The sequence below is a fragment of the Carassius carassius genome, chromosome 20 (assembly GCF_963082965.1).
Source record: "Carassius carassius chromosome 20, fCarCar2.1, whole genome shotgun sequence".
NCBI classification, from domain to species: domain Eukaryota; kingdom Metazoa; phylum Chordata; class Actinopteri; order Cypriniformes; family Cyprinidae; genus Carassius; species Carassius carassius.
In genome coordinates, this window is record NC_081774.1 from 32,721,075 (window position 1) to 32,743,038 (window position 21,964).

Consider the following 21,964-nt stretch of genomic DNA (forward strand, 5'->3'; position numbering starts at 1 on the left):
CCGTGACAAAAGGGGTGTGACAGTTCTAGACCTTGGAATATTCGATGCCAAAGGCTTCTCCTGTGTATCAGGAGAGTTCACTGAAAGAATTGCAACCACCTTGTCATTACTTTAAAGCACACTTTATACTTGATCCGACTTAAATTATTTAAATATCTGTCTTGTTATTGAGCTTAAGTAAATGATTTACTTAATTGGCAATAAATCTAAGTTTTGTTGGTTTCATTTAAACTATTTGCTACAGATCAAAGCAATAAGTTTGCATTCTGTGAAAACCATGTGAGCACTGACGTCATCGAGAATTTTCTGATCTGCAGACTGCAGCTGACACACAGTTCCACAATATCGGTGAGTAATTATACAAATAAGCTTTAATGTACTGTTACAACAGATGATAAACATGTAACGTTATATGATGATTTTGACTAAGTTAACTGTTTAATGAGTGTGTTTTGTCATATGTACATGTACACCTGCGCATCTTTCATTGGGCGCATTGCTTAAAGTTACTGACACGTTAGAGTGATCAAAAAAGCATGGATCAATGAAAAATGAAGAGCTTGATATTTTAAAAGTGCCATTAGCAGTTAAACAGAACTGAAATCGTTAATCGCACAATGGTTTTCTGTGCTCCTGCACCCGAAGCACTCGCACGAGACCCGCGTGTCAGCATTGTCTTCTGCCATTTAAATAGTCGAATATATACACAAAATACAGTATGTTGAAAATGTCTGTCTTAACGAGCTTTAACATAACACAGTGACTTATGACTTAAAAGAATGTAAGATTTTGGGAGTAAATTAGATTTAAGTCAATATATTGGATCCATGTATTCGGTTTTAAAGTTAAAGCAGCTTTCCTGCTGTCCCTGTCATTAATCAACCAGCAAAATAAAAATACATCTGTTAAATAACGTAAAGAGATTTTTTTTAAACACTTGGTTAGATTATTCATTAGTATTTCTCATTATGCTAAGCTTATTTGTATCTTTGTTCTGTTGTATTTACTGGTCCTGACTCCTGTTGCTTGCTCGAAATGTCAATTTTTATTACTGTTTGCTTGTGTAAGCTTTAATTTCCCTTTAATCCAGATGGTGATGTCTATCATTGTCTTTTTTTAGGAAAGATGTTTATAACGACTTTTCCCAACAGTTTGGAGATGTAATCGAGTCACAGGACCACTGTAAGTGCTGATTTTTCTTAAGGCCAGTTTATATCTGCTGTACTTTATCAATTATGTCTGAGAGATTTTTCCATCTGTACAGTTATATTACAGAACAACACCACCCAATACCAGGCCAATTACAAAGCAACACATACATGTTTGAGGTAAGGTTCTTTAATATAATTATTATGAAGTGTAAGAGATGATTGAAAACTATTTGTGCTCTTGTTATTTAAGATATTGATCTCAGACATTTGTTTGCATACTATATCTAATTTCAATTATTTTTCTCATAGCAGGAAAAAAACACACTTTGGAAAAAGTGATGAACTCTGCAAGTAAAGGAAAAGCAGCCCTTCTTGGCTGAAAAAAATATATTTTTTTCTTCTTCTTTTTTGTTTCTATAGATGGACACAGAGACTTGAGATTTGGATGTGAAAAAATGAAAAATCTGTGGTTTACTCACCATGTTGTTCCAAACTCATAAGACTTTCACTGTGTCTACACCAGACGCAGATGGAGCAGTGCAACTGTCGCAACCGACCTTCATGACCTTTCAGAATCTTCTAACTTTTGGTTACATGGACTGTCACCGGAGGGAAGGAAAGCTTTCAGGTTTCATTATGAAATATCTTAATTTGTGTTTTACTCTAAAAGAGTGTAAGTAAATGACAATTATTCATATTGGCCTGTGGGGGTGTTGAATGCCGTCTTCAATTCGTCCCCATGTTGGATACGCATGAGATGGTAAGTGTTACATAAATATAATTAATTAAAAATGGAAGGCCCTTGTAGTAGCTTGAAAGCAGTGGCCATGAAAGAAACAGTGTATCGATTCCGAACCGTACATTTGTTGAGACCACGGTAATCAATACATGGCCTAATTTCCCAACAAAGAAGAAGTCTGCCCCAGCCGGGGAAGTCTAGGCACGATTATCCCAGCTTCCAGGGATTCCTTAATGTAGGTATCCATTGATGTGTGCTTGGGGGAGGACAAGAAGAAGATCCTACCCCTGGGAGGGCAGGATACAGGGAATAGTTCAATGGCACAGTCGTAGGGGTGGTGAGGTGGTAAGGAGGTGGCCCGGGACTTGCTGAACACTGCCTTTAACTAATTATAGGAACTGGGGACTCCAGACAGGTCGACAGATTCTTGAAATTCTGAACTAGGGGCTGAGGGATTCAGGCAGGAGATATGGCAAGTGGAACCCCAGCTCAGAATAGTGTCAGCGGAATAGTCGATCCAGTGATTATGTCTGCGCAGCCAGGGGTGGCCCAGGATAACAGGATGTTCGGGAGGAGTCAATCAGATAGTCTCCTCCTGCTGGTGTTGATGGGTGGCAAGTCAAAGGGACTGAGTGGCCTCTGTTACTCTGGAACAGTTTGCCATTCAATGCTGTAACTACCAAGGGATTTGGAAGAAGTTGGGTAGGGATCCCAAGATAGCCAAGGACAGAGCCAGGAAGTCGCCTGCAGTGCCAGAACTGATCATGGCCTGGATCAGATGCTGGTGACCTTCTCAGAACGAAGTGACTGGAACAGCTAGGATGGCATTAGTAGGAGGAGCTCTAATTTTCTCCATCACAGCCATCCTGTAGCTGGGCAGGGAGAACTGTTTACAGAGAGCTCAGAACAAGTGTAGCAAAAGTGGCAGTAGAGGGAATGTTGCATGAGGGAGAAACCCTGGAATGACCCAAATGCATGTCCTCCGGGTAATCATGGGGCTGTTCAAGAGCTGTGTAAGCCCTGGCCGCAGGAATATGAACTGGAGACACAGACCTGCTCACAGGAACTTGGGACTGAGATGCCTTGCGGCGAGCCACCCTCCACTCTCTCAGTAAGTGGCTAATTCATCGGGAAGGGGCTCAGACAGCCCTCCCTGAAAGCATATCATCATCACCTCATCATTCCATCAGCTTTCTGCCACGATGGACCGAAACTTGATGGCAAAATCTGCGGTGCTGTGGGAGCCTTGATTAAGAGTAAGCAGTGTTTGAGAGAGGGATAAATATGTAAGCAATCTTGGAGTGGTCTGTGGGAAAACTTGAGGGCTGGAGCTCAAAGATCAGGGAGCATAGGGTGAGGAAACCCTGGCAGGAACTAGGATCCCCAGCAAAGGGCTTAGGAGGTGGTAATCAAGGCTCTGCAACTAAAGTAGACCTGTTGCTACTTGGGGGTGAAGCAGAGGAAAGTGAAGCTGCTGGGAGCAGTTCAAAGAGCTGGCGGATGATACCCATCACATCGGCCAGGAGTTGAGAGTGTTTGCTCATTAGCTCCTCCTGATGACTAAGAACAGCTTCATGGCGCTATCTACCACTGAGCCACGGGAATGGTAATGTTGGACCCAAACAAAACACTTAAGGCAGTTTCCTAGGAAATGTAGATTTATTTTTAAACGTCTTTGCAAGGAAATACATCAAAAGTTCTTCTCGGATTGAGGTATTAACTACAGCAAAAACAATGGAAAAACTACATGAGAAAATAAAAACTCCATGAGGAGAGAACACAAAACCAACGAACAATTACAACTAAAGAAAGAAGCTCAGGATACCTTACTTGGGGTAGCTAGGGAGGCTTTAGTGAGACCAGGCAGGAAACACAAGGCACAGACTCAAAACCCGAGTGAGGAATCAAGATAAAAATACACAATTTAAATACACTGGAGAAAACAAGGCACAGATGACCCGGATAACGCTAACAAGACCGCATGAGGGAGAACTACGGCAGAGGAGAAAACCGGGAACCTGTAGGGTTATGGAGACAAACTACAGAAGGTAGGATGCTGAAAGCCTCCTCAACAAAGTTTATTATCCTCGCTTTCAAGGGCAAGATGGCATGAGAGAGATCTCAATGTGGTACATCTGAATGAAGCACACACTGAAAGTAAACACAGTCAGTTACATCTTAAATAAACATAGAGAGTTAAGAAAATATTGGATGTGTGTTAGAATAATGGATCCAAGCATTTCTTATAGCCTATTAGTCTTATAATTTTAATGAAAAAAAAAAAAAAAAATCACTCACTGCTCTTAACGTAGGTAATTATCCATACAGTAATACAGTTTTCATAAGCACTGTAAAATAGGTTTTTTTTTGTATTATTTATTTATTATTTTATTTATGTTTGTATGAAAAGGATGAAATCCTAGAACCGTCCCTGCTGGACACAAGCTCATTCTCTCTCTTTTCCTGTTCATCACAGTCACCTTTTTTTCCTTTTGTAATCTAATAAACCTTATTTTGAGCAGAGATTTTGTGTCATTTGTGTGTTGCTTCCCTGAGCCCAGGTTATAACAGTAAATGTGTGTGTGTGTGTGTGTGTGTGTGTGTTAAGAGATGTGTCGCAACTAAACTCAGGAATGAGGAAGCTGTTTTGCACACGTCTCTCAAACACAGAACCAGGAAACAGGAATTCAGGGAAAGAGAAAGTGAAAGTGTAGCTGAGCTGCTGTGTGTTTGCGACTCTGTATTTCTGCAGTAAAATGGCAGAAGCCAGATTTTCTCAGGATGAGTTCTTGTGTTCAGTGTGTCTGGATCTCCTGAAGGATCCAGTGACCATCCAGTGTGGACACAGTTACTGTATGAGCTGCATTACAGACTGCTGGGATGAAGAGGATGAGAAGAGAGTCTACAGCTGTCCTCAGTGCAGACAGACCTTCAGTCCAAGACCTGCTTTATTTAAGAACGTGGTGTTTGCTGAAATGATGGAGAAACTGAAGAAGACTAAACTTCAAAGTGTGGTTCCTGCTGGAGCTGGAGATGTTCAGTGTGACGTCTGTACTGGAAGAAAATACAAAGCCGTCAAGTCGTGTCTGATGTGTCTGGAGTCTTACTGTCAGAATCACCTCGAACAACATGAGAATTGGTTTAAAGGAAAGAGACACAGTTTGATTGAAGCCACTGGACGACTGCAGGAGATGTTCTGCCAGAAACACGAGAAGCTTCTTGAGGTTTTCTGTCACAGTGATCAGAAGTTTATATGTGTGCTGTGTACGATGGATGAACATAAAAACCACTACACTGTATCAGCTGCAGCACAGAGGACAGAGAAACAGGTATTTAACACTAGACACTGATGAAATATTGCTGACACTCGTTTCATTTGTGTTTATACCAGCACCATATTAACAGCATACAACATTCATACTGTTCAAAACAGCAGAAATGAACAACAGCTTTTAGCCATTTTTAGCTTCACTTTAGTCATTTATTTTCTTTCTAAAGCTTCAGCTTAATTACACCGAACAGAGAAGTCGGTGTGAAGCTCTACATCGGTGTCAGTTTCACTTTTATGAAAGTGTAAAATTACACTTACTGTGTGAAATAGGCCTTAACCTTCATGTTAATTAATGTATGATGGTGGTAAATGTTAGATAAATTCTTCTGGAGTTTTAATCTAGAACCGTTTTCTTTGAGATTGACTATCATCTGTTTGTCCTGCAGAAGCAGCTGAAGGAGACACAGAAGACGCTCCAGCAGAGAATCCAGCAGAGAGAGAAAGATCTCCAGCAGCTGAGAGAGACTGTGGAGTCTCATAAGGTGAGTCTGGAGAAGAAGAGAAGTTTGTCTCCGTCTCAGTTCAGACTCACTGAAGCTGAATCACTGTGTGTCCTAACAGCGCTCTGCACAGACAGCAGTGGAGGACAGTGAGAGGATCTTTACTGAGCTCATCCGCTCCATTGAGAGAAGCCGCTCTGAGCTGATACGACTGATCAGAGATCAGGAAAAGACTGCAGTGAGTCGAGCTGAAGGACGACTGAAGCGACTGGAGCAGGAGATCAATGATCTGAGGAGGAGAGACGCTGAGCTGGAGCACCTTTCACACACACAGGATCACATCCAGTTCCTGCAGGTAACACAGATCTACAAGAACAGTGTCTGAGTGGACCTGAGTGAAAGATATCAATAATGGTCGATCTTATCATACCTTTGAGCTGTTTTTCCTGAACAAATCTACTCAACTCTACAATAAAACTCAATTGATGTGCTTGAGTTATTAGATGGACATTTATGTTCTTAGTGTAGAGGGACGTATATAGCCCACTGTAATTAGATTAATGTGCGTGGGGTAGTGCGAGTCCAATCACAGGCTGGGTAGTGCCGTATAAAAGAGAACCTGTAGTCACTCTTTTGTGTGTGTGTTTGCCGGTTTGGTGTCGCGTCATTGCCCGTGGGACCGCCCCTCTTTCTCCTAGCGCTTCCGCTTTCAGGTAGGCACTGTTTTGAACTAGGTGGTGAACACTGACGTGGGATTGTGTGTAAATTGTTTTATTCACTACTTCAGGATTCTTCGCGGCCGTTGGCAGCTCCGGCTCTCCTGTTACATGCTTTTACTGCAGTCCCGTGTTACTTTGAGGTAGCCTTATGTGTGTGCGTTGGCTGATCAGTCAGTACACGGGTAACGTTATGCAACTGGTGGTAATGACTATGTGATTTAGAGTTGCGGGGATCGTTCGCTGTATGAGCCTTAAGTGGCGGCTGCTCTTCTTCGCCTGCCTCTCTGGCATTCCCGTGCATCGGAGGGATGTTGTGTCCCGTGTCCTCTATACGCCGAGTTTGTGAATGAAAGGTATGTGGAACGCCCACTTTGTACAGCGCTCCTTACTTTATATATTGTAAATTGCTGATGTTTTTATTCTTAGGACGAATAGATGTTCTGTGACGCCTGGTGAGCAACGCTGACTTGACGCTGCTGCTTTAAATATAAGTTAGCCCACGTTCCTTACAACAACTCTCTCTCCAACACACGTGTGTGTGCGTGTATGTGTGTGTGCACTGCGCAGCCTAACGTGACGCCCGTTCTCCAGTATTAACCACTCTAAACGATGCGTGTCTTCCACACTATGTACATTCAAATTTTGCAGTATTTTCATTTATAATGGTTTGTGTGTATTGAGTGATTTGATTTGTTTATTTTGAGTGTTTTGCATTGTTGTATTTATTTTGATTCGTGCGTTCCTTCAAGAGGTGCTGGTAGAAGGTCAGTGAGAGTAATACCCAATGCCAGCAGCAAATTTTGTTTTTTTTCATATTTTCATTTTCTGTAGTATTTTCTTGTTTGTTGATCTAAATGTTTATTATTTGTGCATGTTTGAGTGAGCGTGTTTATTGAGACCATAAATACTTTTACACTCTTATTACAGGAGCTGAGGCTTTGGGGGCAGACCACTAGTAGGCCCGTACGAGGTGGTAGAGAGCTCATTACAGAGTGCTGTGTGATTATTTCTTGAGTTTATTGCAGTGTGGGTGCTGTTACTTGTACACGGGGTGTGGAGAGTGATATTGAAGCCTTGGGCATGTGTCTGCCATCAAGTCTCGGCCTCCTTTGGATTATGGTCTCCTTTGCATGTGTCTGTTGATGATTCTCAGCTTTTATATATTTTACAAATGATTGTATTTAAATAAAAACTTTTTTCTTATTGGTATCCACGTCTCTAGCCCATTCTTGCTAATTATGTTCCTGTGTATCTTTTACCAATTCTTAGTAACATCTATAGTTCCCTATTAAATAGGGTGGCGTAGTCATGTGACGCTAGAGGCAGTGTTTCTATATTTACCCCAAGTGTGAAGGGCCAAGGTCTCGCTACATCCTGACGTAGTCGGCAGGGTTAGTTTCTCTTGGGCTGAAGACGTGGATGCTTATTGTAATTGTGTGAACGTGTACACTGTGTGATTGTGTATGAGTTTTTTTTTTTTTTTTTGTTTTTCTTTCTTTTTGTTTAAGTTTAGTGTTGAAGACAAAGCAGCAGCGTCATTTCAGAGGATTTGGAGCGGTTCAACAGTGATTTTTCCGTCTCTGTGTCATTTACTTACAGAGGTTGCTCTGGTAAGTCTCATTAAAAAAAAATAATAATAATTATATAAATGGAGGAGGAAATGCGGGAATTGAGGGATCTAGTTGCTCAGCTTAGGGCAGATAATGAGAAATTGCGTCAAGATCAGAGCCGAGCTGCCCCTTCGAGTCCAATAGCTGGCCCTTCTAGGGAATCTTCAGTGCCCTCTGCTGATCAACCAGTAAGTGGTAGTGCCACATTAACTGAGCGGCTTGTGTTTATCCCAAGGGATCGAAAATGTCCAATATTTGACGGTAGGCCGGGTATCGGCATAAATGATTGGATAGAGGAGGCGAAAGCCTGTATAAGAACACGTCATCTGTCTGTGGCTGATCAAGCGTTTTTTCTGTTTGATCATCTAGCAGGAGAGGCGAGTGACGAGATTCGGCATCGCCCTGTAGCTGAGCGTGCAGACCCCGAGAAAATTTATTTAATTTTGCAAGAGCTGTACGGTTGCTCCCAGTCTTATGTTGCCCTACAGGAGGCCTTTTTCTCTAGGAGACAGCGGGATGGGGAAACTTTGCTGGAATTTTCCCTGGCCCTGATGGGTCTCCTAGAAAAAGTCAAGCAGAAGTCCCCTACTGTCATGTCAAATGCGGAAATTCTATTGAGAGATCAATTTGTAGAATATGTGTGCGACGTTTCCCTTCGCCGTGAACTGAAACAGTTAGTTCGCCGCCAGCCCCACTCCACGCTCTTAGAAGTGTGAGGGGAAGCAATCCGATGGGAGCGGGAGGGAATGCCGGGGGGGGGGCAAGGGGTCGAAGTCTTTCCGTCCCTGTGGCACACGGGTTTCAGTACGAAGTGCAAGGAGGTAATAGCTCGCCTAGAAACTCCGAAATGAGAGAGCTGAGAGAAATGTTAAAGTTACAACAGGAGCAGTTAAATCAGCTCACCCAGAGTTTTGCCCGGTTGCAGGGCCCCAATTCTCGCAACCAGCCTTTCCGTGGTGGGCCCGTTATCTGTAGGCGGTGTCAAAAGCCAGGACACTTTGCACGGGAATGCGAGGGGGAACGTGTTACGTCCAGATCGCCGTTGCGTTCTCGCGCTGATCCGGCCGTTGGGAAGGGTAGGCAACTTCGATCTGATGCGTCGGGAAACTAATTCCCACCGTGCGGAAGAGTCACAGCTCGGTTGGGGAAAAGTTTGGCTCCGACGGTAAGACGTTTGATTCTAGTCCAAATTTAATGTCCCCTTGTCCACATTTGGATGTTTCAATTGGGGGTGTGTTAGTCCCTTGTCTAATCGATACGGGTTCGATGGTATCAACCATTACGGAAAGTTGTTTGGTTAAGTATTTTGAGTCGCGGGGTCAAGAGCAGTTGAGGTCATGTTCATGGTTGCAGCTGAGGGCCGCCAACGGTCTTTCCATCCCGTATATTGGTTATATGGAGTTGGACGTCGAGCTCTGTGGTAGGATGGTGACACGATGTGGGGTGCTGGTGGTCAGGGATCCTCCTGGTGGCTTGCGCTCTCGAGTCCCTGGTGTGTTGGGGATGAACGTACTCGGGCGATGCTACCAGGAGCTCTTTGGACACCATGGCCCTGCTTTGTTTAATTTCCCTCCTGTTTCTAGTGCACCACTTTCAGTTCTTCAAGCCTTACAACTTCAAGCCACCAAGGCAGCGAGCGGGCATCCGTCGACATGACTAGGGTAAGGGTGCGGGGTCCCCGGGCATGTCGCGTTACCGGCGGTACCATTAAGTTTGTTGCGGCAACTTGTGCAGAACAGCTAGCTAGTACAGTGCTGTTTGAGCCCTCTGAATCGGGGTTGCCTGAGGGGCTGTTAGCTTCCCCCGCCTTAGTGAGAGTGATTGGAGGCTCAGTTTATGTGCCGGTGATCAATATAGGCACTTCCGATGTCCTGCTTTTCCGCCGCCGAGTACTGGGTACCCTGGTTAGAGTACATGTTGTCAGTTTACCTACGGGTATAACTGTAGTTAGACCCATTACAGTTAGCGCCTATTCCCAAGGTACTCAAGTGGCCCGTTCCACTGTTTCGGAGCAGATTGCAGCATTGAATTTGTTCCGCATTGCCAGAGTCAGAACAGGACAAGGTTAGGACCTTGCTTAATAAGTATCAGACAGTGTTTTCTGAGCACGATGGTTATTTGGGTTGTACCAGTCTTATCTCGCATGATATCCCACTGTTAGATGACATCCCCGTACGGCAGCGACATCGCCGTGTACCTCCTTCAGAGTATGAGGTTGTTAGATCCCACATTAATCAGCTGTTGGAGTCTCAGGTAATCAGGGAGAGTTGTAGCCCGTATGCCTCTCCAATTGTGTTGGTAAAAAAAAGGACGGTAGTCTTCGTCTGTGCGTGGACTATCGTCAGTTAAATGCCAAGACTAGACGAGACGCATTTCCCTTACCCCGTATTGATGAGTCGCTGGATGCGTTGACCGGGGCCTGTTGGTTCTCTACTATGGATTTAGCTAGTGGGTACAACCAGGTCCCGGTCACAGAGGGGGACAAGCCTAAGACCGCTTTTTGCACACCATTTGGCTTGTTCGAATGGAACCGTATGCCATTTGGTTTGTGCAATGCCCCCTCAACCTTCCAGCGACTTATGGAGAGGATATTCGGAGACCAGCAGTGCCAGTCGTTACTTCTATATCTGGACGATATTGTGGTGTTCTCCACCTCTATTGCTCAACATTTAGAGAGGTTGGAGGTAGTTTTAGACTGGCTGGAGCGAGAAGGCTTAAAGGCTAAGCTGGGGAAGTGTGCTTTTCTCAAGCAGGAGGTGAACTATTTGGGTCATGTTATTTCCTCTAGGGGAGTAGCAACTGACCCAGGTAAGATAGAGGCTGTAGCCCGGTGGCCCTGTCCCTCTAGTGTAACAGAGTTGCGGTCCTTCCTGGGGTTCTCCAGTTATTACCGGCGGTTTGTAGAGGGGTTTGCCAAGTTGGCGGCCCCTCTGCATAAGCTGGTCGGGGAGTTTGCCGGTTTAAAGGGTAAGCAGACAGCAAGGAACTTTGAGAACGCCTGGAGTGAAGGGTGTCAGGTGAGCTTTGAGGGGTTAAAAGAGAAGCTTACAACCACTCCAGTCCTTGCATATGCAGATTTTTCCAAGCCCTTCATTTTGGAGGTGGACGCTAGCTACCAAGGTCTGGGGGCTGTCCTCTCCCAGGAATATGAAGGTAAGGTGAGACCGGTGGCATATGCCAGCTGTAGTCTACGGCCCACTGAGCGCAACCTGTCCAACTATAGCTCTATGAAGCTGGAGTTTGTTGCGCTCAAGTGGGCCATGACCGAGAAATTCCGCGAGTACTTGTTGGGTAGTAAGTGTATGGTATTTACAGATAATAACCCCCTTAGCCACCTGGCCTCCGCAAAGCTTGGTGCAACCGAGCAGCGTTGGGCCTCTCAACTGGCGGCTTTTGATTTTGACATTAAGTATCGTTCAGGTAAGAGTAATAGAAATGCAGATGCACTATCCCGGCGGGACCTTTCGGACCCAGGTGTGTTGGATGGGTTGGCTCCAGGCTTGGAAATCCCTGAGTCACTGCGGTCATTGGTCAGGTCAGATCCAGCTCAAGTAGTGACCCAATGTGTTGTGTCTACACTTCCTGGGTACTCTGTTGGCGAGTTGGGTTCGTTGCAGGCAGTTGATTCTGTTATTCAGGAGGTGTTGCCATTCTGGAGGCGAGGTACACGCCCACGGTCGGATGAACGGCGTCGACTTTCCAGGGCAGCCCTAACATTGCTCAAGCAATGGGACCGTCTGGTTGAGCAAGATGGTATACTTCATCGCCGGGTTCACTGCCCTGAGGGTAAGGAAGAGATGTTGCAATTAGTATTGCCCGCGGCCCTGAAGTCCGAGGTGCTAAGACTGTTACATCAGCAACACGGACATCAGGGCAGAGAGCGCACCCTTGAGTTGGTGAGACAGAGGTGCTATTGGCCGGGATTATCCGCTGATGTGGCAAGTTGGTGTCAAGAATGTGATCGGTGCCAGGCAGCCAAGGACACCCGACCACTGGCTCAGGGGTTTATGGGGCGGCTACTGTCATCTAGGCCAAATGACATCCTTGCGGTGGATTTCACTGTTTTGGAGCCCACACGCTCTGGTATTGAGAACGTCTTGGTTATGACCGACGTTTTTAGTAAGTATACCTTGGCCGTTTCAACCAGGGATCAGAGAGCCGAGACGGTGGCCCAAGTCCTGGTGACAGAATGGTTTTATCGGTTCGGTGTTCTGGGCCGTCTCCATTCTGACCAGGGTCGAAATTTTGAATCCTCACTGATCCACCAGCTGTGTGACTTATATGGTGTGGAGAAGTCTCGTACAACCCCGTATCATCCGGCTGGAAACGGTCAGTGTGAACGTTTTAATCGCACTTGTCTCCCCCAGGTTGTGTTCAGCTATAATAGCACTCCCCATCAGGCCACTGGAGAATCGCCACATTTCTTGATGTTCGGTCAAGAGCCGCGATTACCCGTGGATTTCCTGTTGGGTAGGGACCCCCAGCCAAGAGAGGGTAGTGTGCATGACTGGGTCGTGGAGCATCAAACCAAGCTGCAGGTAGCCTTCGCCGGTGCACGGGAACGGTTGCAGGTAATGGCCGACAGGCGCAAGGCCCACCACGATCAGCAGGTCCGAGATGAACCACTGGTGGAGGGTCAGCTGGTGTACCTCCGTGATTATGGGGTAAGGGGCCGTCATAAAATCCAGGACCTGTGGAGCCCGGTGGTTTATCAAGTGACAAGGGCACCCAAAGAGGGTGGTGTAGTATACACGATTGCGCCTGTAGATGACCTTTCCAAGACCAGGAACGTGCACCGTTCACTGATAAAGAGCAGAGTCGGTAAGGACACTGTGGGGGTAGACCATGGTAGCCCCTTGCATGACCCAGTTGTGGACACACCCTCATTGGTTGAAGATGAGGATGAGGTGGATTTGGTGGCTGTGATACAGGAGCGGGATCGTTCTGCTGCTGACTCAGAACCAACAGCGCTGGCGCCGGGGATGGAACCTGGTCCACAGGAGTGGGTGTATACTCTGGAACCGGGTCCTGTTATTGGGCCAGGACACCTGGGTCCAGAGGGAGGTAGGGCCACTTCCCCTGGGCCCCAGCTTGGGGGCCTTCCCGAGGCTGTTGAGGTTGGGGTGCCTAGAACGAGACGTACAACTGCAGGGCTGCACCCAAACCGATATCACCTTCCCCGGGCAGTGAGTGAGAGAAGTGGCGTCTCTCTTCAGCAAATACAAGGTATAACTGGCCTCTTCAGACCGTGGGATTAAGTAGCCGCGATGTGAGGATCGTCGGGGCGACGATCCAAGTGTGGGGGGGGGGCAGAATGGGCTAGAGACGTGGATACCACTAATACAAAAGTTTTTATTTAAATACAATCATTTGTAAAATATATAAAAGCTGAGAATCATCAACAGACACATGCAAAGGAGACCATAATCCAAAGGAGGCCGAGGCTTGATGGCAGACACACGCCCAAGGCTTCAATATCAGTCTCCACACCCCGTGTACAAGTAACAGCACCCACACTGCAATAAACTCAAGAAATAATCACACAGCACTCTGTAATGAGCTCTCTACCACCACGTACGGGCCTACTAGTGGTCTGCCCCCAAAGCCTCAGCTCCTGTAATAAGAGTGTAAAAGTATTTATGGTCTCAATAAACACGCTCACTCAAACATGCACAAATAATAAACATTTAGATCAACAAACAAGAAAATACTACAGAAAATGAAAATATGAAAAAAACTAAATTTGGTGCTGGCATTGGGTATTACTCTCACTGACCTTCTACCAGCACCTCTTGAAGGAACGCACGAATCAAAATAAATACAACACTGCAAAACACTCAAAATAAACAAATCAAATCACTCAATACACACAAACCATTATAAATGAAAATACTGCAAAATTTGAATGTACATAGTGTGGAAGACACGCATCGTTTAGAGTGGTTAATACTGGAGAACGGGCGTCACGTTAGGCTGCGCAGTGCGCACACACATACACGCACACACACGTGTGTTGGAGAGAGAGTTGTTGTAAGGAACGTGGGCTAACTTATATTTAAAGCAGCAGCGTCAAGTCAGCGTTGCTCACCAGGCGTCACAGAACATCTATATTCGTCCTAAGAATAAAAACATCAGCAATTTACAATATATAAATAAGGAGCGCTGTACAAAGTGGGCGTTCCACATACCTTTCATTCACAAACTCGGCGTATAGAGGACACGGGACACAACATCCCTCCGAAGCACGGGAATGCCAGAGAGGCAGGCGAAGAAGAGCAGCCGCCACTTAAGGCTCATACAGCGAACGATCCCCGCAACTCTAAATCACATAGTCATTACCACCAGTTGCATAACGTTACCCGTGTACTGACTGATCAGCCAACGCACACACATAAGGCTACCTCAAAGTATCATGAAACACGGGACTGAAGTAAAGGCATGTAACAGGAGAGCCGGAGCTGCCAACGGCCGCGAAGAATCCTGAAGTAGTGAATAAAACAATTTACACAAAATCCCACGTCAGTGTTAACCACCTAGTTCAAAACAGTGCCTACCTGAAAGCAGAAGCGCTAGGAGAAAGAGGGGCGGTCCCACGGGCAATGACGCGACACCAAACCGGCAAACACACACACACACAAGAGTGACTACAGGTTCTCTTTTATACGGCACTACCCAGCCTGTGATTGGACTCACACTACCCCACGCACATTAATCTAATTACAGTGGGCTATATACGTCCCACTACAATCGCAGATGTTTTATCATCCAAATGGATTCCTAGAAAGTTCACATACAGTAGAGAGTAAGTGGCAAATACTACAATCTGTAACTATGTTGTTATTTAATGAATATGAGAATGTTGATGCTGTGAAAATGCTGGATTGAGATACTAAGGCCCAATCCCAAATCTTTTTTATACCCTTTCCCTTACCGCCTCTGCCTACCCCTTCCCCTTGTCCCTTGATACAGAATATCAAGGGGTAGGTGTGAAAATATTCCCCTATGGATTGGGACAACACTACTATGGCATCACAAATCATCATATGTAGTCTAGCTCCTACAATACACACATATTCTGGTGTGCATTAATTATCGTTCTGTATTACACACAAACACATATCAGAAATCGCGCAGCTCACACATCCAGGAGAATAGAAACTTGTCAGTGATGCCCCACAACTTTTATTAAATACAATTTAAATACTGAATCGCTACATTATATTTTCCAGAAACGACAGGATAAAATCTCTGTTTTTAAGTAGACTCACTCTAAAAGAGAAACACACAGATGCACATCTCTCTCTCTCTCTCTCTCTCTGTGCACGTTGCATGCTGGGAGCGAGTGGATGGAGTTTGGCGTGGGTGTGAGTGGCTCTGAGTTTGAGTGGATAATTTTTCTAAATTTTTTTGCTTTTGGCGGTAGAGTTGTTTAAGTTGACTTCGGTCAGCGAGTGCAAGAATGGAGACAAACGCGGGTGATTTCTCGCTTCTGACCATCAGGCATGGCTGTAAATGTGGAAGATTGTCTGATGGCCATGAGTGCGGTAGTTGGCAGCGTTAACATCAGGTCCGCTTCTCGTATGAATAAGACCATAGTTATTTTTCTAAGTGAAAGCCAAATGGCAGATGGGTTGGTTGAGAGTGGATTAATAATTAGGGATATGTTTGTGCCCGTTTTGCCTCTGTCAAAGCCCATCAAAGAAGATCATTTTGTAGAACGTGCCTCCGTATGTAAAAAATGAAAAGTTGGAGGAAATATTAAGGAGATTCAGTAAATTAGTAGGTCCGATTGAGTTGATTTCGCTTGGATGTAAAAATCCGGAATTAAAGCATGTAGTGTCTTTTCGGCATCAAGTTTTCATGATTATGAACACTCAGAGTGAGCCTCTAAATTTGTCGGTGAAGTTTACAATTGAGAATAAAGATTACACCATCTTTATCAGTTCAGAATCTATTAAATGTTTTATTTGCGGCGATTTAGGGCATTTCAGACAGACTTGCCCAAATTGTAATGCTGTTAATGGGGAATTGGCGGTCGATGTGGAGAGTAATAGGGCAAGAGAGACTGATACTACTGAGGACGCGGTGCCGCTTCAACTCTCGCAGGCCATGGTGCAAGCTGCACCGAGTAGAGACCGGTGTCGGCTAACGTGAGCAATGATCCAGCGGATGTACCTGAAGCTACCGAGGCTATACAGCCGGGGGTGAGCGATGAACAGGTGCATCCAGAGCCTTTGCTTGAGGCTGTTACCCCTGAACAAGGAAAGCAGGCAAGCTCTGCTGTAACTGAGATTGAAACTTTCAGCAATGAAGAAACTCCAAAAGATACAGCTTCGCAAGAGGTGGTGGATTCAAAGTCACAGAATGAGGATTTTGATAGAGACTGCGAAGATTTGTGTGCTGAAGATGACGAGACGGATGCGGTACATGTGTCTGAAGGTAGGAATAAATTATTATATTCAGTTCAGCAGATCAGTAGCTTTCTTGACAAAACTGAAGGGTTCGTAAGCCTAATATTGAGCGGTTTTCCCCTGATCTAAAGTTGTTTTTGGTTTCTTGTACTGTGTCTATGAGGAAGGCTACATTTGATGAGCTTGACAGACCAAAACATATTTGACTATGTTATGATAAAGAAGTCTAGTATAGTCTTTCTTCAAGAGACCCACTCAGATTTGGAAAATCAAGTAAAATGGCAAAGTGATTGGAAGGGACAGGTCATTCTGAGTCATGGTTGTAATGTCAGTAGCGGTGTTGCGATCCCTCTCAGGCCTGAATATAAAGGATTACCATTAAGTGTTTTTGAATTAGTTCCGGGTCGAATGTGTGTTGATGTTACTATTCATGGCTTTTCACTTTTAAATATTTATGCTCCCAATAATGGTTCAGAACGAATTAATTTTTTCAGAAAACTTATAGTTGCTCTTAGTGACATTTCTCAAGATAGGATTATTGTTTTGGCTGGGGATTTTAATTGTAGCATAGATCACACATTAGATAGGAACCATGAGGAGCCCCACAGTCAATCTGCAGATGTACTTAAAACATTGATAAATTATCATAACCTTGTGGATACTTGGAGAGAAACTTTCCCCCAAACTAAACTGTATACTTGGGTTTAAGTTAATTCTAATATGGTATCTGGAGCCAGGCTTGATATAATTTATGTGCAGAAAAATGTCAGAGCTAAATTTCTTAATGGTTGTATTTCTCCTACTCCCTTATCTGATCACTTGTATATGTCTGTTGAGGTTGCCACTGCACAGAGCACTACTAAGTACTTTATTTATAAATGTAGTAGCAAACTTTTACAAGATCACAATTTTGTGAACTCTTTTACACTTTTTTAGGAGAGCAAGTTTTTTTTGGCAAGGTGCAAGTTAAACTTTTTTGTCAGAATTATACTGCCTTCAATAAAAGCATTCTAGGCAGTAAGATGAGACAGTTTGAACAGGACTTTCTTCACATTGATGTTGAGGAAGATGGTGCTGATGCCGCTGAAATGTTGGAACAGAAAAGGTTTCTTTTACGGAATCTTCTAGAAGAAAGGGCCCAAGAGGCACTTGTCCATACTAAGTTTCTATCTTTTAACAACATGGATGCTCTAACATCTTTCTTTTTTTAATCTGGAGAAGATTGAAAATAGGAAGAATTTGTGTCATTTGAAATAGGTAATTTACTTGAATTTGAATTTAAATGGTGAGTAAATGAAGGTTTATTTATATTTTGTGAAGAGGGAATTATATAATTTGATTGGTGATGTGATCTGTTTTATGTTGTTTGTGATATTATATGTTTTATTTTGAGCTTTATTGGTATTAAAGTGTTTTAACAGTCAAAGTAAAAGTCTCTCTCTCTTTCTCTCTCTCTTTCTCTCTCTCTCTCTCTCTCTCTCTCTCTCTCTCATTGGCAATATTTTAGAAAAGGGTTTAGCAATTTCTAATTATTGGGGGGACTAAGCCCCCTCAATGTCTACAGTGGTTATCACCCTGATCAGACATAACATATGTTGTGGTTCTAACGTGCAGTCTAAAATGATATGTCATTAACAAATATTAGGTACACATTGGTACATAGTATCTACAACTACGATATTTCTTTAACTACACACATGTAACAACCCTAAGGATAATTTGTGTAAGTAGAAATGTGTAACAGGACATTGGTTACAACTATTTTTCACTTCACTATGTACTTGTGTAACAGAAATCAGATAACTCCATTTTGTACCAACAATATAAGAGTAATTGGAACCATTTGATCCAGGGGTGGAGATGGGTAGGTTTAGGGGTGGGAATAGGATCCAGGGGGTGGAGATGGGTAGGTTTAGGGGTGGGAATAGGATCCAGAGGGTGGAGATGGGTAGGTTTAGGGGTGGGAATAGGATCCAGAGGGTGGAGATGGGTAGGTTTAGGGGTGGGAAAAGGATCCAGAGGGTGGAGATGGGTAGGTTTAGGGGTGGGAATAGGATCCAGAGGGTGGAGATGGGTAGGTTTAGGGGTGGGAATAGGATCCAGAGGGTGGAGATGGGTAGGTTTAGGGGTGGGAATAGGATCCAGAGGGTGGAGATGGGTAGGTTTAGGGGTGGGAATAGGATCCAGAGGGTGGAGATGGGTCGGTTTAGGGGTGGGAATAGGATCCAGGGGGTGGAGATGGATAGATTTAGGTGTATGTAAAGTGGGAGGAGTTGGATCTCGAGTTGGAGTTGGTGCACGACTGTAATACCAGTAATACCAATATCAGAAAGTGCTGTTAGTCCTGTTACATATTTGTACTTCCATTACCAAAAAGTGTTGTTACTAATGTTTCCTTACACATTTGTACTTACCCATACCATTCCGTTTGTTTTTACATATGTGTAGTTACACAAACATTACAGCTATAGATACTATGTTCCAATGTGTACTTACACTGTGGTTACATACTATGTACACATTAAGTTACTATGCAAGTACACAGATATCAGGGACACTTAATATAAAGTGGGACAACATCTTTATTATTGCAAAAAAAGCTTACATTTATGTGTCTTTTTATTCGATTAGGCAGCCATGTTGCCAAGTTATTTCATACCCCTTTGTTTGAAGTGTGGTCCCGAAAAATCTTTGTTTGAATGGCTGTCTAGCCCTTCCCCTGCCCCACCAACCAAAAGAGAATCGAGACATCCCTACCCCTTCACGTGAACGCGCAAAATGGAGGGGTTGGCAAAAGGGGAACAGCTGTGGGATTGGGCCTAAAGATCAGTGAAGACATATCTGATGTTCCTGCAGGTTACTGAGTGAAGTGTGGAGCTGATGAGTTTGATTTCTGCTTTCTCTAGAGTTTCCAGTCTCTCTCAGCACCTCCGGAATCTACAGCCGTAAATGATGATATCTTCAGTTCTCTCGTCTCTTTTGATGGTCTAAGAAAATCTGTCCATCAGCTGAGAGACAAACTGGAGAATTTCTGCAAAGAGGAGCTCAAGAAGATCTCAGACAGAGGTAAAGTCCTGGAGATTTATCTACTCTTAGAAACTAGTCCATCAACATCTCATATCAGGGAGAACTTCATATAAGAATTGTCTTTGGAAGAGATACATGATCATGAGAATCACACTGTTCATGTTTGTTGATTTCCACAGTCACATTCACCAACATTGTTCCCAGAACCAGGGAGGACTTCCTACAATGTAAGTCAGTATGAAAACCAGCAAAACTCACTGAGTGTGTTCATGTTTTTCCTGTAGATGGTGAAAGAAGAGTTTTATAACTGATGATGTAGATGATGATGTTCACAGATATCTGTTCATCTGTACTGAGACACTGATGATACACTGAACATGAAGAGTTCAGATACATGAAAAGATCAAACAGAGTCATAATTTCTGATTTGTATGTGTTTTATCTCCATCAGATTCCCATCAGCTCACTCTGGATCTGAACACAGTGAATAAATACCTCAGTCTGTCTGAGAGCAACAGAGTGATTACTACCACTAAAACAGTTCAGTTCTATCCTGATCATCCTGACAGATTTGATTATTTTCAGCAGGTGTTGTGTAGAGAGAGTGTGTGTGGACGCTGTTACTGGGAGCTGCAGTGGAGTGGAGATTATTTGCGTTTATCAGTGTCATATAAGAGCATCAGCAGGAAGGGACGGGGTAATGAATGTTTATTTGGATCTAATGATCAATCCTGGTGTTTGATCTGTTCTCCTGACAGTTACTCATTAATACACAATAACAAAGAGACTGTTCTCCCTCTAGAGTCCATCAGCAGTAAAATAGGAGTGTTTGTGGATCACAGTGCAGGAACTCTGTCCTTCTACAGCATCTCTGACACAATGAGCCTCATCCACACAGTCCAGACCACATTCACTCAGCCGCTCTATCCTGGGTTTGGGTTTAATAGTGGATTGTTTATTCTTTGGCCTGGATCAGTGAAACTGTGTTGATGAAGCAGAATAGACTGACGAGAGATTCTACACATAATGCCATGAGCTGCATGATAAATCTGTAACAGTGAGAAGTGATATAATCTCTTCATATATTTTCACTACATTATGTTTTATTAACAAATTTCGGGAGGAGCGCATCACTACTTAGCCTAATTAACACAAGTGGAGCGCACTTCAGTTAATCAACACCAATATGTATAAATACAGCTGACTTCTATCCATTATCAGCATTTTGGTTTGCGCGTCTGCTACTGTGTCTCAAAGACAAACCCCCTCTACGATATGATACAGACTCTCCTCAGGTCACATCACCACAACCAGCCAGCCCTAGGACTATTCCTCCCCTGTGTAGCACCGCAATCGAGCCCCAGGCCCCATCTCGCGGGCGCTGTATGGCTCGAGCAGCCATTCGCAACCCAAGATGCCTAGGCCTACCCTCACCACCTCCGGCGAGAACCCCAGCTGACTCCACAGTGTCCTCCTACCGCTCGGCCAGGACAACGAATCCGCCCATAGGGAAGTGGAGCATGTTGAGTCTGAGGCAAGGGCTGACCAAATCCGATTTCCAGCCTTTAAACAAAGCAGAATTATATGACTTGTACACAAATCTACAACTAACTTCTCTCCCGAGTCTACCCCAACTCTAAACCCCAAAGATGCTAGCAATAGCTAGGTTGCCTCCACTGTTAATCACAGCCCCGCCGCCAGCCACTGCCAGTTCTGGGCCAACAGCCCAAGCAAGCGCTTGGCTGCACTGTCAAACACAACACTGCCCCAAGTTCCCTTCAGCTCTTTCCTCCAAGTGAAATCACAATACTTGCTCTTCGCCACTACACCAATTCCCGCCCCACCATACGCCATTGCCTCAGAACCTCCCCAAGTGGCTCAGAACCGAGTGCAAATATTAGCAGGTGTGGATGTCAATCTTTTTTCATTTCTTTCCCTCAAACTGTAAAATAGACTGGTGGGATTTCTCAGTCACTTTAAAAAACCCAAGTCTCCATTCATCGACGACTACATTCTTTTTCTGAGTTCACTATTGCATTCAGTCAGTTCGCAGAGATCATTTGTTCAGCCTTCCCCACATAAGTGACGCAAACTCAATGATTACTTATCAATCATAGCCATGCTCGCATTGTCATATGGAGGGGGCATTTCAGAGAGAGAGAAGTGTGTGTGTGTGTGTGTGTGATCCTGCACCCATGCGTCTCTATACAAACATGAGTTTAGTTACTTAAATAGTGATTTTACCCCCTTGTTGCTGATGAATATAATATAGCAATTCAGTATCTAAGCTTTTTTATAAATAAAAGTCATGTGGCAGGGTCCACAACAAGTTTGAGTCCTCCTGAATGTTTGGTATGTGTGCGCAGCATGATTTCCAATCTCACAAACCATAATAATAGAAATGATTTTCTCAGGCCACACGTAAAATCCTATGAATTATTATAAAAATTATTAAAATGACATTTGATTACAATGATAGTTCAGCTTAATAGTTTCCCCTGTGAGATAAAGTTAATATATTAATATGTTATATTAA

The 21,964-nt window shown here is 44.1% G+C and overlaps 1 protein-coding gene across 1 annotated transcript in view; it reads left to right on the top strand.

Annotated features, from left to right (window-relative positions):
• Positions 1-21,763, top strand: part of LOC132096899 (tripartite motif-containing protein 16-like) — a 107,681-nt gene extending 85,918 nt beyond the window's left edge. The window contains exons 2-7 of the mRNA XM_059502580.1: positions 4,588-5,219; positions 5,608-5,703; positions 5,783-6,016; positions 19,308-19,467; positions 19,608-19,655; positions 19,880-21,763. Coding sequence (XP_059358563.1) covers positions 4,647-5,219; positions 5,608-5,703; positions 5,783-6,016; positions 19,308-19,467; positions 19,608-19,655; positions 19,880-20,418 — 1,650 coding nt within the window. The 5' untranslated portion in view covers positions 4,588-4,646 and the 3' untranslated portion in view covers positions 20,419-21,763. The remainder of the gene's footprint in view (positions 1-4,587; positions 5,220-5,607; positions 5,704-5,782; positions 6,017-19,307; positions 19,468-19,607; positions 19,656-19,879) is intronic.
• Positions 21,764-21,964: the final 201 nt, after the last annotated feature.